The sequence below is a fragment of the Oenanthe melanoleuca genome, chromosome 3, assembly GCF_029582105.1.
Source record: "Oenanthe melanoleuca isolate GR-GAL-2019-014 chromosome 3, OMel1.0, whole genome shotgun sequence".
Taxonomy (NCBI): domain Eukaryota; kingdom Metazoa; phylum Chordata; class Aves; order Passeriformes; family Muscicapidae; genus Oenanthe; species Oenanthe melanoleuca.
The window spans coordinates 103,399,527-103,414,391 of NC_079336.1; the positions used below are offsets into that span (position 1 = coordinate 103,399,527).

The window sequence follows — 14,865 nt, forward strand, 5'->3', positions numbered from 1 at the left end:
CACTCTGACTCACTCCCAACCACAGCCTTCAGATGCTCCAAGACCTGCAAGAAACCTCCCACGAACTCTGATTCTCCCCCTGCCCCAAAAGTGCCACTTTTCCAGGTCGGGCACAGTGCAGGGCTGGCACTGCAAGCTGGAAGAACATCTCAGCTCTACCTTGCAGGAAACCATATGGAGGACACTGGTCTCCAAATGAAAATGTTTCAGATTGGGGGATACTTTTCCCCAATTTAGACATTTTAAACCAATTCAGCCTCCCAGCTGTCACATACTTACAGATTGTTTGTATCCTCACTTTTACACATAACGTCCCCAGTCGTGCAAGAACAATGAAGATTACAAAACTCCCGCTTTTTGTTAGGTGGCTTTATTTATGCTTCAAGTTGATTTGAGCTGTGTTTGGTCTTGTTACACTGAGCTGCGCCTTGAGCACTCAAAAAGAGGTCCAGCTCCTTCAGACTGGACACTGAGATACTGACTTATAGCAAGTGATAATCAACCCTCATTCTCACATTACTTTTAAATTTGAGGGGCTCCCATCTGAGAAAGCTTTTTCCACAGTACTCACACAGGTCAGCAAGCAACAGGAAGAGAAAGGAGTGCCAAACCCCGCTGGAGTCCCACCAGGGATGCACAGACCAGCAGAAAGGGATGTGTCACTCCAGGGCAGGGGCGGCAGTGGGGACGCAAGGTGCAGCCGTGTGTGGGATGGGGTGCGGCCGCAGCAGCGGGGTGTCCTGGCAAAGCAGGGCTTGGAGAGGAGAGCAGAGGAGCAGGGCAGAGGGGGACACGCTGGGCTGGAGCTGGAGCTGCAGAGAGGGCGAAGGAAAAGGGGGGGAGCAGGGAGGGAGGACAGCAGGGGAAGGAGGCAGGGCAGTATAAAAGCATCCGACACGTACCTCTCCCGACACAGAGCGAGGGGGCGAGAAAGTGGGTCTGGCAGCGGCAGCAGCAGCAGCAGCGGGCAGGAGGAGCGGGCAGAAGGAGCGGGCAGGAGCAGCGGCACCGCTCGCAAACGCGCACACACGGTGGCAGGAGAGAGTGCGGCGCTGCCCCTGCCAGCCCTAGGGCACTGCGGGGAAGAGAGGAGAGATGGAGCCAGGTATCCAGCTCCCCGGGAGGGCAGCGGGCAGCTGAGGCTTCTCGCAGCCCCTCGTTTCCCATTCCCCACGGCCGAGCCGGGGGGTAGAGAGGAGGAGGAGGAGGAGGAGGAGGAGGAAGGGGGTCGGGAGAGGGAAGCTGCAACCTGCCCCCGTTTTTTCCCCCGTCGAGGGCCGGGAGCCGGCGGGGCTGGGGCAGGGCAGGGCAGGGCAGGGCAGGGCAGGGTGCCGCCTCGACGGGCGTCGGGAGGGGCGGGCGAGGACACGGCGGGGGGAGCTGGTCCAGGGGCCACCCCCATCCCCGCGCGCGGAGGGAGGCGATAGCCCCGAGCTCTCTCCTCCCCTCGGAGCGTCCCGGCTTCCCCGCCATGTGAGACTCGTCCCCCCCGCCCGGCTCTGCCTCCCTCCTCCCTCCGCTCCGCACACCCGCTCCCGGCTCCCCCCGTGCTCGCCGCTCTCCGCCACCGAGCCGCGGGGCTGCGGCCGCCCGCTCCCTGCCTCCGACGGCCCGCGCTGCCTCTGCCTCGCAGGGCTGCCCGCAGAGACGCCGCCGGCCGCGGGTACCTGCGGCCCGCCTCGGGGCAGCGCCGGGACTCTGGCCGCCGCCGCGGCATCCCGCCCCGACGTGGCTCCGCCGTGGTGCGGCGGCCCCCGCTGCTGCTGCTGCTGCTGCTGCTGCTGCTGCCGGCGCTGCCCCTCCCGCCCCGCCGACGCCGAGAGCGCCGCGCTCCCCGCCGCCCGTCCTGCGCCTCCCGGGGCCGGGGCCGGGGCCGCTCCGCCGGCGGCCCCGGGTGCGGCGGCGGCGGCGGCGGCGGCTCCTCCTCCTCCTCCGCCTCCTCCGCGGCCGCCGCCGCGGGGCCCTAAAGCCGCCCGGCTCAAGAGGATGGTGCGGCTGGCGGCCGAGCTGCTGCTGCTGCTGGGGCTGCTGCTGCTCACCCTGCACATCACCGTGCTGCGCGGCGGCGCCGAGCCCCCCGCCCCCGCGGGCAACCACAGCCAGCGGCAGGTGAGTGCCGCCCGCCCGCCCTCCGCCCTGCCGGGCCGCCCGAGCGCTGCACCTGCCCCGGCCCCGCGGCTCCGTGCGAGGGAGGGCACGGTGCCGTGTCCCCAGGCTTCGTGCGGGCACAGCATTCCCGGCAGAGAGGGGGGAACGGACAGGTGTGCGCGGTGCCGGGAAATACTGGAGCTAAGAGTGTGGCTTTCCTCGGGAAGCATCGCTAGGCGGGCTGGCTTTCGGTCCTGAAACAGGGTGATAAGTGCTTGTGGTGTGAAGGACAGCGCTTGTGACTCAGCTAGCCCGTTCCAGGCTTTTAAAGGGCTTCATGAAACCAAACTGTGTGTTGTGTCCGACAGAGGTAAAGTTCGGTTTTGGTATTTTTGTTCAGTTTTAGTATTATTGTTCAGTTTTGGTAGTCTTGCAGGTCGTGCTTTTTACCCAGTATCACTTGCTTCCATTCATTTGTAATGGTCGGAGACAGTGATCAAAGCTGCAGCATCACCAACATCCCCAGACAAAGCTTGTAAATCTCTGGTCAGTTGCTTGTGTGCTGGCCAGCTCTCTTCCCCTGTATCCAAATGGTAAAGTAAAATCAAAGTCATGTGATAAAGTGACAGAAAAATGTCTAATTATTATCACCGTAAATTTATGTAAACTGTCCATCATCTGGGTAAGAATCATAGCACCAGCAGGGTATAAAAGCCAAGGAAAGGCAAGGAGAGTGCAGGCTGGTCACTGTATGCATGGGGACCGTGCAGCTGGTGGTCCACAAAATGAACCCACTAGCCACAGCAGGGAAGGCTCAACATCCCGGTCACAGCCTGGAGTCAGGTCCTCCTAACTCAGAAACCCTCCTGCTGAACTTGCTGGGAGTCCTGCTTGGGAGTGCTGAGCCCTGCACTGCTCTCTCTGCAGTTTTATCACCAGCTTGACATTCCAGGATGGTTGGGGTTTTTTTAAATATCTGCAAGATTTCTGGTAATATTGTTTTATAAATGATGCTTTCTTTCCTCATGGGCACTGGGAATGCCTTTTAAAATGATGTTCCTTGGAAAAGTAAATTTGGAGAGGTTTTTTATGAGGTGTTTGCTATCATTAGAATAACCCTGAATTTGCCTTTACTTGACAGGCTTGTAGCATAATGAGAGAAACATCTGGGCAAGTGGGAACTCTGGGTGATTCCATTTCCCTGAGGAGCTCCTTTTAGAGCACTGTTGTAAGGTTAGGGTGAAACAAGAGGAAAAGCACCTTCAGATAATTATCCAGGATTATTATCACTGTAGTTGGTTGTCTCCTGAAAACCTGTACATGGTTGACTTCCAAGAATTTTTTCTGTCCAGTGATGTTTTGCAGATTACCTTAATAAACTCTGTGCCTTTAAGCACTGTGATAGCTTTAGCAGTTCATATTTTCATAATGTTTTGCCGTTTGTAGAATTGAAATTTTTTTATATACTTCCCAACTCAATTGATTCTGCAGTTATGTATTTGAGAGACTGTGTCTGTACAAATCATTATGGGGGGAAAGGATATTGATTAAGGTAATTGGTTAAACAGATGGAAGTCTATCAATTTTCTGGTTTTATAATTTCCAGGGATTCGACTGCTAGCTGGATCTTAGTGCTTTAGAAAGTTGCATTTAAGCAGGCAGATGCTTCCACTCAGAGCATCACAATATAGATGTCAATGGGAAGTTTGCACTGGGATCTTCTGATTTTGGCAGGTTTTGGTCTGTACCATGGCACGTGCAGAAGTGAAATGCAAAATCCTACTGCACTGCACTCACAGTGACAGTCAGTGTGGGAATCAAAACTGCAAAACTCAGACTTGTTGATACAAGCACTTAGACATCTCTCTGGGTTTTTCTGTCTTGGTGCATCTGTGGAGAGGAGCAATTGTGAGAAGTGTTACATTTGATGAAATTTCACTTGAAGGAGTGTGGAAAATCCAGGAAAGAGTAATCTTTGCAACAAATGTTCTGTAGATGTCTGTCGACATGGCAGATTTGTCTCAAAAGCCCCTGGCAATTATCAAATGGAGGATTTGGTGTTAGGCAGTCTGTTTGCTCAAATGAGGTAGCCAGAATTGGGTCCTTTTTACATAAAACATATTCAGGAAGAATCCTTAGTAATCTTAAGATGTTGTTGGAGATTTCAGTAGTCTAAAATACTTGTAAGCATTTGAAGTGTGATTCAGCAAGGGATGAAGAGCTTCTCTTCCTCCCATCCCTTGGTCCTTCAAATGAAGGAAGGATTTTGTAGGATAGGTTTTGATTTCTTTTGGTCTTTCAGTTGGGTTAACCCCTGCAATTAATTAGACTGGGAGATGAAAGAAATATAGAAAAAAAAAAAAACAAAAACCTTCCATCCTAAAATTAGGCAAGTTATTTTTTTCCTCCCTCTTGTTTTTTCCCCCTTTGGTGCCCTTCCCCACGCCGTGTGTGTCTCCCTCCAGAGATTCCAGATGTCTGGGATTGCCTTGTGGCTGTGTGACTGGCTGTGGAGGAGCAGCAGTGGGGAGAAAACCCCGGTGTGCATCCCCTTTGGGATGGGTGAGGTGGGAGCTCAGGCTGCCTTGGCTCTGTGTGCAGCCCTGGCTGCTGGACCTCGGGAGGGCTGTGGTTTCTGCTGCTGTCAGAGCTGGCTTGTGGCAGGGAGAGAGAGCACAGAGTGGGAAATCCACACTGGAGCTGCAGAACAGCTCACAGCCTTGACTTTGGAGAGGGAACCAGCCTCGTGTTTCTCAGTCAGATTTTATTCCCCTCCTTCCATCTCTTCCATTGGGGGGAAAAATATGGAGAACTGGGGAGGGGGGAATTTTTTTTCTGCTGAGAATTCTACTAGATCTAATTTAATTATCATCCAGAAGCTGTTCTGGAGCATATTTATGAAATAAAGAAGTACAAACTTTCTTTTCTGAAGAAGAGCAAACAAAGCTATATTAAGAGATGGAAAAAAGCAGCTTGGGTATGTTTTTATCTTTTTACATAGTTCTAAAACCAAGGGAAGGCTCGAACATAAATTTTGGAAGACATTTTTAATACTTTACGATGCTTTCATTCTGAGAGAAAATATTTCATCGTGAAGTTTATCCCCATCACTTCTAATTTTTCCATAGCAGGCCTTGCACACCAAGAAAAACAGTGTTCCCACACCAAGAAAAATGACCTTGTAAAATGCAGTAACAGAGCCACCAACAATATATGCCATAGCACATGAAGTCAGATTCTCCACTGCGATACTTGCAGCAGAATTACATTAGCCTGGAACCTGGTAGTTGTGCTTAAAACTGGAGCCCTGTAAGAAAACATAATTTGAAAAGCAGCACAATGATGTAAACAGATTTTTTTTTTTAATTATCTTTTTCTTTTAATGGCCCTGCTCCTGCCCTTGCCCCCCTCTTCAATAAGCGTGCAAGCAATTGCAGCGTGTCGGAAACGCTCTCTGAGCCCTCCCAGTAAAAAGATACTCTGCTGCTTACAAGTGGATGCACAAGAGTCACTCTTCAGGCTGCATGAGGAGCCCTTTACAGGGCTGAGCTCGTCATTTTCTCCCCAGATCCCCCAGCTCAATGCCATGAGTAGTTTAGCAATGGTGTGCTGTCTGCTACCCTTGCTGGGGTGCATTTCGGTCCTTTCAAGGCTCGTGTGTTCTTGCTGACCCTTGTACTGCATCCAGGCAATTTGCAAAACGATCTCCAGTCGGATGCAGTGGCATATTTCAGCTTTCTGGCTTCCTCAGTTAAGTAGGACTCAAGATGTTTACTTTGGGAGCGTTTTTTGAAGGGTTTTTTGAAGCTAATTTGAGCTCTGGAGCTTTACATTCAGTTTGCTCTGTGGTCTAAGTCATTTTTGAAAACCTGTCAATTCCACATTCTGCCTTCTTGTTTTCCAGGCTGCCTTTAGCCTGTGTAAGGTGCCAGTCAGTGGATGTACATCATGTATTTACTATGAACACTAAATCCTTCTCTGCCTTGAGAGAGGTTTATCCATTACATGGGTAGCTTTCAGAGCAGGTGGCTTGTGAATTGGGCAGGCTGATTCTCTGCAGCCCCAAGTCTCTTTTGGTGGGTGGTTCCTCTTTGCTGTTTTGTGCTTTTTGGCAGTGACAGTGAAACCTGCCTGTTCTCAGCTTTTCTGTGTAGGTTCTTAGCTAAGGCTCACCCCTTGGCATGTGCTCCTCCTGCTGTGCACTGAGATTTAGCAATGGCTTAGACCATGTGCACTTCATTCTCTCATCTCCCAAGGGAGGGAATTATGTGTGCTCTTTAGTGGTTTTGCTGTTGGGCTGTGGCTTGTTCCAGGATCCAGGGGGAAGGAAGGGTGATTAGCTTTATGTGTGATGCATGGAAGCAAAGGATAAAATGGGAAACAAGGGTGAAGGACTGAAAGTGCTGCACTGAGCAGAGGGTCAGTTTCTGGCACCCATTGCTCCCAGGAGAGATCCTTTCACCTTTCAAACCCAGATCCCAGAAATCTCCAGAAGGCATTAATTAAACTTCTCTTCATACCTAACTCTTTGATTAATTTCCTAGCAAACTAAACTTTGGTGGAAAAGAGCTACTACACCTTCAGGGTAGGATGTGGCAAGGTTTTTAGTATCTTAGACTATTGCAATAATTCAGAACAGATATCCAAGAATAGTTTACTAAGTTATGGCTGCAAGGAGCAATATTAGGCAGGTATGAATGTAACTTCCTGAGGTAAATCTTACCAAGATGTTTGGATGAGGCATATTTTGCTAAACATCTCTTCAGCTCAACAGTTAACAGTTACAGCACTGCTTATCTTGGATCATCACTGATAAATACCTGGCATTAAATCACAAGGTGCCTCTCTGTTTTGTCTGTGTAGCTATAGATCAGAGCAGTTTTCTTCCTGGTGCTTCATACTGAAGAGTCTCTTTGAGTTATTTATTTCTGTTTTGGGCAAGATTTAGGATTGTTTTGTAGCTCTTTATAGTATTGGGCTATTTGTAAGAAGAAAGCAGAGTGTGTGTTGTTCTAAATTCATTATGGGCATCACACTGTGCTCATGTCCATTCCCATGGTCCTGGAATCAAACACAAAACACAGTGGCTGCACAGTGGCAGGTAGGTGACAAAGCCCCAGAACTTAGAGGTTCAGCATCCTGAGCTGTGTGACACCTTGCTCTGCTGCAGAATTCCTTTGCTGAGGAGACACCTGTTTAACCAGTACAGGTTATGTTGGATGTAAACTGGGAGCTGTGGTTTGAATTCAGCATTGTCCTTCTGTCTCTGCTCATATCTGCATCTCCATATCAGCAATCAATGCTGAATTGTTCCAAAATAGTGGAAAACACCATCAAAGAGAACAATGAAAGAACTGTCAGTAAGGTGTAGAGACTTTGGCTGTGTTATGTCACAGCATCTGGAAACTTGACAGAAAGTGAAGTGCAGAGGGCAGTAGTGCTGGTAATGATGCAGACAGCACAGGCTTGGCCTGCCAACATAATGTGTATGTTCAAAAAGCTTTCTGAAATCATATGTAATAGAAATGACTTCTGAAAACCCAGTCATTGATCCCGTGGGAAGAAAAAAAATCGGTTTTCAGATCTCTTGTTTTCTAAGATGCACTGATTTGTGAACATTCATACTTAAGAATTTCTCCTTTGTTTTCCTTTATTATGTAGAAGTGCACAGAGTGCAAGTAATGCTAGGAAATTATTTTGCCATACTTCTCTTATGCTAACATTCTTCTGCATCACTTTAAAATCTTGAAATACACTAATATTTCAAATATATAGACAGACAGCTGAGATGTTTCCGTACACAAGCATAAACCTGAAAAAATTGAAGCAATGTAGTTTTGTTTTGTGCTTACATCCTGATTTAGCAGCTTTGGCAGGTTTAACTGTCAGGGGTGGTTGCTTTTTGCTCTTCTGTGTGTTTTGCCAGTGTTCCTTGCAATCAGGTGTGGCAGTACCCAGTTCTGCCTCATTTGTTCTCTTCACAGTGCTGGTTAGTGCTTATTTGGTCCTTTTGTTAGGACTCTTATCTTGCTGTCTGCTTTAAGACTACACTGCATAAAAGCCCTTTGAGATGACTGAATAATGTTCAGTTATCAGAAAGATTACATTTTTTTAAAGTATTATTTTTTCATTTTTTTGTCTTTTTTTTTCTTATTTTACTTTTCAAATCTCAGCCCAAGCTTGTGGAGGTTGAGGTCCAGTGTTGTGGTGTAGCTTGTGAGCAATGTGCAGTGCAATGGGTGTCCAGCCTGAATGGAGGCACTGTCAGAAATGAATAATGAAGTGTAACTTTAAAGCCAGAAATACAAAGTGCTTCAGTAAAAGGCAGAAGGAAGCACTCAGTGATGCAGTGGTTGCACTTTAAGACCATTGTGCCTATTTTACAAGTTTTAAAGACAGTAAATGCCAGGCTAAATTCATAGTCCAAAGCATAGAGATGAATAACATTTCCAAGAAACAGCGTCGTGAGCTCACTGGTACATCAGCAAGAGCAGAATGTTTCCAGTGTTGGTATTTCCATGTACTTTCGATTTGAAATACCAGAAAAAGAAAGAAAACAAAGTGAAATGTAACTTATTATTGTAATGAGGGATGGCTGGCCACAGTGGTCACTTCAGGCTTGGTTAGAGGAGCTGATGTGGGTGGTACTGGTAAGAGTTCCTTCATCCTTTTTTCCTTGTTTTGCAAGTGCTTGGAGAACTCACAGCCATGGGTCATATATTTTTTTATTCCTCTCTTCTGGCAGTCTAGCTGGACAAAAGCAGGCCTGGAGTTGTTCATCTCTATGCCTTTCATGTAAAGGGAGGTGCTCCTGAAGATGAGAGGGGGAAATCAGAGATGAAATCTTCCTCTCACACTCTTGGTGGAGTCAGTGCACGTTGAAAGGCAGGAGGAGTTCACACATCCCTGGGCTTTTATGTGCTAGATCTGCTTTCTCAGTGTGTGTAAATTGACCTTGTTCCACTGACTTCCACACAGCAAGGCAAGTCAATGATTTGTGCCAGCTGCAGAGCCAAGATCCTCTTGAATACAGATCTTTCACAGCTCAGTTTTTTACAGAGCTGATAAGCACATAGCACATGTCATGGGGACCTCCATCCATAAGGATGAGCTGGGCCCTGGCATGTGCCTTTCTTCATGTTGCACAAATTAATTTCCATCTGTTACCTTTCACTGCGCTGGGGAGCCCAGCACTGTTTGTTCCACTGTAGTCCTTCTTCCTTGGGAAGATTGAACATTTCCTCTTTGCTGTTGAGGTCAGTTCTGGTGACAAAACCAGTGAGTTCTGTGGAAGCATCTATAAAAGCCCCATCTGTTTCTGCCACTAGGGCCACTCTAGGAAAAGTGGATTCCTCCTCTTCTAAGGGGCACTCACTGGATCCATGTCATCCATGGGACAGGTTTAACTTCCCAAATGGTCCTTGCACCTTGTCTTTGTATTCCCATTGAGTTGGGTGCTCAGGTACTGAAGCTGAAACACTTCATTTAACAGAGGAATGCCCAGGAGTGCTGGGCAGGAGGTGAAGTCCTTGCACTGGAAGAGCTGTGATGGAAGAAGGTGACTGACAGAAGAGAGCCTTGTGATAAGACAACTATTTTATTTTAAGCTAGTGCTTCAAAAATTAGTTACACAGCTTTGGTATCTTTATTGCCTTAGAAGTAACTCAGCAGCAGCAGTTCTTGCCTGAAAAACCATCATTACTCCACTGGAAGCAGCTGCCAAAGTTTATAAAGGTAAAACATAAATTTGCCTGGTTTTACCTGCCATATGTGTCAGTGCAGGATTTTAAAATCAGTCTCGATAGGGCATTAGTAACCAGATATCTACTAATGTCTGTGTGCACAAGCTACCCAAAGAAACAAAAAGGATTGATGGTTTAAAACAGAAAATGAAAACCATAGCTGTCTAGCATAGATTCTGCAACACCCTGCTGTACTTGCCTCCTCCATCATGTAAATTGTTTATGTGCCATTTAATTTCATAGCCAGAAGTTATTTATCTTCTATTTAGCAACATGAGAGCAATAAAACTGCTGCTGTCTTTAATGCCTGCTGATACAGCTCTCATCTGAAAGTGCCTCTGGAAGTGACCTCAGTAATCAGACTGGAGTTTAGGATGCAGTCTGAATCTCAGCATTTTGTGCTCCTGATTTTAAAATTCTCTGGACTGAAGCCTGTGAAGGCTCACTGCACAGAACAGGCTATAACAAAGCAGTTAATGGTTCTCCTGACATGAATGCTGCCATTTCAGTTTATTTGAATGGCACTGGCATTCTGTCTTACATATATCTCTTTTTGTTAGTTGGTTGGGGTATTTTTTTGAAACCAGCTCAATACTAGGCATGGATATGCATCTTAGCTAAACTATAACCTAGCCAGTCCATGCCTTTTGCCCTGTGAAGTGCCCAGAGTTTTTCAAAACATGTAACCACAGTGATATTTTTATAAAGGAATGTTCACCTCATGGGATTTTTTTAAGGTGTTCTATTTTTTTTCCAAGTTACAGCTTCACTTTATTGTACATGATGTCCAATAAAAAAGATCTATGTCTGTGATTGGACTTTGAAAAAGGGCCATGGTGCCTATTCCATTTAAAGGGAATGAAGTCAAGCAGTAAATTTGCTGGTTGCCCTTTTCATATTGACTGTATCTTGGCCAGCAGTTGGTCTTTGATGTTGTAACAATAGAGCAAAGGCAGAGGAGGAGGAGGATTAGGACCTCCATAATATAAAAACAAGCCTGCATTCATCATGATTTTTATAGAGCACAGTCCCTGTCTATTGGAGGTTTGCAGTATAGGCTTAATGTTGTGCAGAAGAGTGCAGCAACTTTAACATTTGCAGGTGGCTCACAATTCATCCATCATTACTCCAGCCATCTCCTCTTAATTCAGTTTGTTTAGGCATCCAGCATTTAACCTCTCCTATCTTGTTATTCCTTTCTGCAATAGGAAAACAGATGTTTGTCAGGACAGAGCTTCTGGAGCATCATTTTCCATTATGTGGGTTGATAGTTGTGTGTGAAAGGCTCACTGCAGCTGGCCAATGGAGTATCTATCCCTCACCTTCTGCTTTAAACTCCAGGCTTTTATTGGGAAAGAATAGGGAACTTGATATGTGTGTATCTAACATTTGTGAATGTGTATCTTAAATGGGACCCAGGGCAGCCACACTGCCTGTGACTTCAGTGTCAAAAGAATAATGCCAGAGGTTTCAAAGGAGCTGTTTAGCCTGGCAGAGTCCTGGAGATACTAATGTGTATTGAAATGGTGGCAGCACTAGCTCTCAACCCAAACAAGCAGGAGGAAAAGGGCCATCCATTTCCTGAAAGTGTTCAAGGTACCAAGGTGTGCTGAGTGCTGGTGGGAGCAGATCGGCTTCAAAATGTGAGCAGAGCTTGGAAAGGGACAAATAATCCATGATGTGCTGTTGCAGCCATGTGTATTCCCAGGGGTGTGGTGATGGCAGCAGCAGTGAGCCTGCTGCAAGGGAATCCACACCAGAAGCCCAAAGGCAGCTTTTAGGAAACCAGCTGGGGCTGCATCAGGGTAAATTGCTTTACTGCACCCAACTCCAGTGGCTCTTGCTTAAGGCATGATCCTGAGGTCCACTGACAAGGCAGAACACCTGGAAGCTTGTCTGCCAGACTCCAAAGGCACCTGTCCCAAGGAAGGGAAGGGGTGGGGGGAGGATGCCAATCCCTGGTGCATTTGACAGTTCAGCACTTGATTTAGGGTTGGATCCTGTGCCTTCTAGGTTCAGATTGGACGGTGAGTCCAAACTCATGAACAAGTCACTGCATGCCAGCTGAGCTGCAGTAGCTCCTTAGATGTCTTATTGCACCTTCATCCTGCACAGAATATGAGGTGATTTTGTATTTTTAGTCAGCACTGAGCAAACAAACCCTGCCCAGAGCTCTCATCAGGGTGACAGCACCCTGTCCTCAGACCAAGCACTCCATGGTCACCAAACACATGGCTTGTCAGTGGGGAATCTGAATTTCAGTTAACATCTACCATGATGGCCATTTCTGCAGAAAATGCACACCTTCCATTTCAGTGCTCAGCTCTGGGTGTCCTTCATCCAACCAGACACAGCCTTGTTTCTGCTTTCCTCAGCTGCTGAAAGCTGAAAGCAAGCTACATGAGGCTCAGCCAGCATAAGGTGGGAGTTCTGGCTAGTTAGAGGCATCACCTGGTGTTTAAAAGGGTTTGCCCTTGGGAGATCTATAGCTCTGAAAAAGCTGCTGAAATCCTTCTGTGGATGTGAATTTGATTCCTGCTCTTCTTTGATCTGGCATTCATGGCATTTTGAATAATGCAAATCAAAGCTGCCTTTCTCACCTACCCATCCCTCTTTCTTCTTCTGTCTCCTAAGAGGATCATTTTTTCATCTTCTTAGGAATACAGCTTTGGCTGTCTTAACATCAAGATAAAATGAACTCATTATTTGCATAACATCAGAGTAAGGGCCAGATTAATACCACCTCTCTGGGTTTTTTTTTTTTTCTTCCTTTATCCTATTCCTACAATAAAATACAAGAGGAGTATGCAGCTGAAATCATGTGTTTGCACACATATGGACTAAGTGGGGGAAAAGAGCTGCATATGCCAATTCCCTGAAATGCACTACTGCCATTGATAAAAGGAGCCACAATTACATTGTAATATTGGGTTATAAAACCTGTAACAAAAAACCATGGCAATTATTGAAGTTTGCTTGTGAGAGCTGCATGAGGAAAAAATTTATATCTTTATTTATTTGATATATTTATTTATTTTATATATGTATCTCTTACAGTTAGGTAGCTGGAAGTGAGTTCTGAGCCATAGCCTTCAGTGTCTCTGCTGTTTCTGCTTTGGGATTCTCTTTGTATAGAGCTGTTCTCCCTGCCTGGATCTGGCTTATCCACAAGGGTCCCATCTCTGTTCCCCACCAGAGGAGATGAGGAGACACAAAACTGAGCTTCTTATCTTTCCTCTCTTACCTTGCTGCTGTATTGGGCTGCTGGGACTCATCTAAAGATGCTTTTTGCCTGCTCCCATACACTTTATTGTCAGTGGCATCTGGGTGGCTTCAGGCACATGCTAAGACTATAACAAGTTTGAAAAAGAAAACCGTTTATCCTAAAAATAGCTCAGAACTGACTGGAGATCATGGGGTGGAAGGGAGACAGAAATGAAGATATTTTCATTTCACGTAAGTGTCAGATTGAAAAGCATCTGCCTAGCTCAGTGCATGTATGGGATTCATTTCCTGCCTGCAGTCGATTGGAATGCCCCCCGAGTCGTTTGAAATTGAAAATCGAGTCATGCTTCTTTAATCAGCTCTAGGAAATAGCCCCCTCCCTTACTGTTCTAGGAAAATGTCTATATCCATCCATTGAACTGGTAATGCAGAAATCCCACACTTCTCTCCAGGGCAGATCCTTCCTCCCATCTGAGACAGAGAAGGGTCCTCACAGAGTCTTCCATGCTGGGCTGCCTCTCTACTCACTTGATCTTCTTCCCCATCGTGTCACTGGGGGGAAGCCTTTCTCCTGGAATCCACATCCTCTGGATCCTTCACTCAGGGAGGTGGAGGGCGAGGGCGTGATGTCCACTGCTGATGGCTTGGCACAAAACCACAGCAAGCATTGCCTCTGATGCAGATGCCATTTGTTCTAATTACTCCCAGTTGCTCCTGGAGCAGTCTCCAAAGTTTTCAATCCTCAAGAAAGAGCATTTCCCTGCAGGAGCTGAGGTGCATGGTCCCAAGGCAGCTGCTCAGATTTCTGCTGCTGTTTAGCTGTAAACTCCTGGGTGTAGTAACCCTCTTCCAGAGAGTGTTGTGAGGCACAGAGCTGGTGCACAGATATTGAAGGTAAACAAACACTGCCTTTCCTCTGCCTTCACCCTCTCTCTTCCATCCAAAGGAAAGGGAGTTTGGTGGGGAAGGCAGCTAGAGAGGCACATAAATTATCTACAGCCATTCGATGGTGTGTGTGTGTGTTTTGAGCACCAAGACTCAAGTGATTTGCCTTTTTTCAGGCACAGGAGTAGCTTTGCCAGAAGCACAGGAAACATCATGTTTTTGGAATATAACACTTGTCTGCTTTCTTGCTTTCCCGTTATTAGCTTTTGCTTGTGTGATGAAGTCATCATGTAACTTTTAGTCCACAGGGACTAAACACTTTCTAGTCTCTAAAAACATCTGCCAGTTAACACAGCCAGAGTCATAGACACTTTTGTAAGCACAGGGTGGATATTCAGTGGCATATGAGAGGGAGACACACAGGCTGGGAATAGCTGTTTCTTGGATGCTAACAGCTGAAGGCAACTTTGGAAATTGAAAAGGCTTCAAGTAAGGTTACTCTTTTAGCTAGGGAGAGATGAAAACTTCACTTATTAAAGCTGGGTCACCTAGTGAAATCCTAGCTGTAGTGATTTAGTGGAATAAACTTGCAAAAGGACATCGTTTAAAACCCAGGAAAATAACTTAAGATGTATGTTTGTTCTCTTTCATTTACACTGACGTTGTGTGTGCTGACCTGCAAAGCCTGACCAAAGGGTTGTGTACAAAAGTATTAATATTCTGGATTTCCTTTGCAGTTTTGATTGCAGTTTAAGGCAGCTTTTCCCATTCTGTTAGAACCTAAGGTATAAATCATGATGCAGATTTCCCATGATGGGTGAGATTAAACTAGTTTAATTAAATTTAGCAATTTATTTTAAAGCTTTATTTTACTACTGATTTTATGCAAGTCTTTAATGAGGCCTAAAAAGAATTAGAACTTTCA

The 14,865-nt window shown here is 46.5% G+C and overlaps 1 protein-coding gene across 1 annotated transcript in view; it reads left to right on the top strand.

Annotated features, from left to right (window-relative positions):
• Positions 1-1,153: 1,153 nt before the first annotated feature.
• The window catches only part of ISM1 (isthmin 1), a 39,348-nt gene continuing 25,636 nt past the window's right edge, over positions 1,154-14,865 (top strand). Inside the window, exon 1 of the mRNA XM_056488604.1 lies at positions 1,154-2,109. Within this exon, the coding sequence (XP_056344579.1) occupies positions 1,987-2,109 (123 nt within the window). The 5' untranslated portion in view covers positions 1,154-1,986. The remainder of the gene's footprint in view (positions 2,110-14,865) is intronic.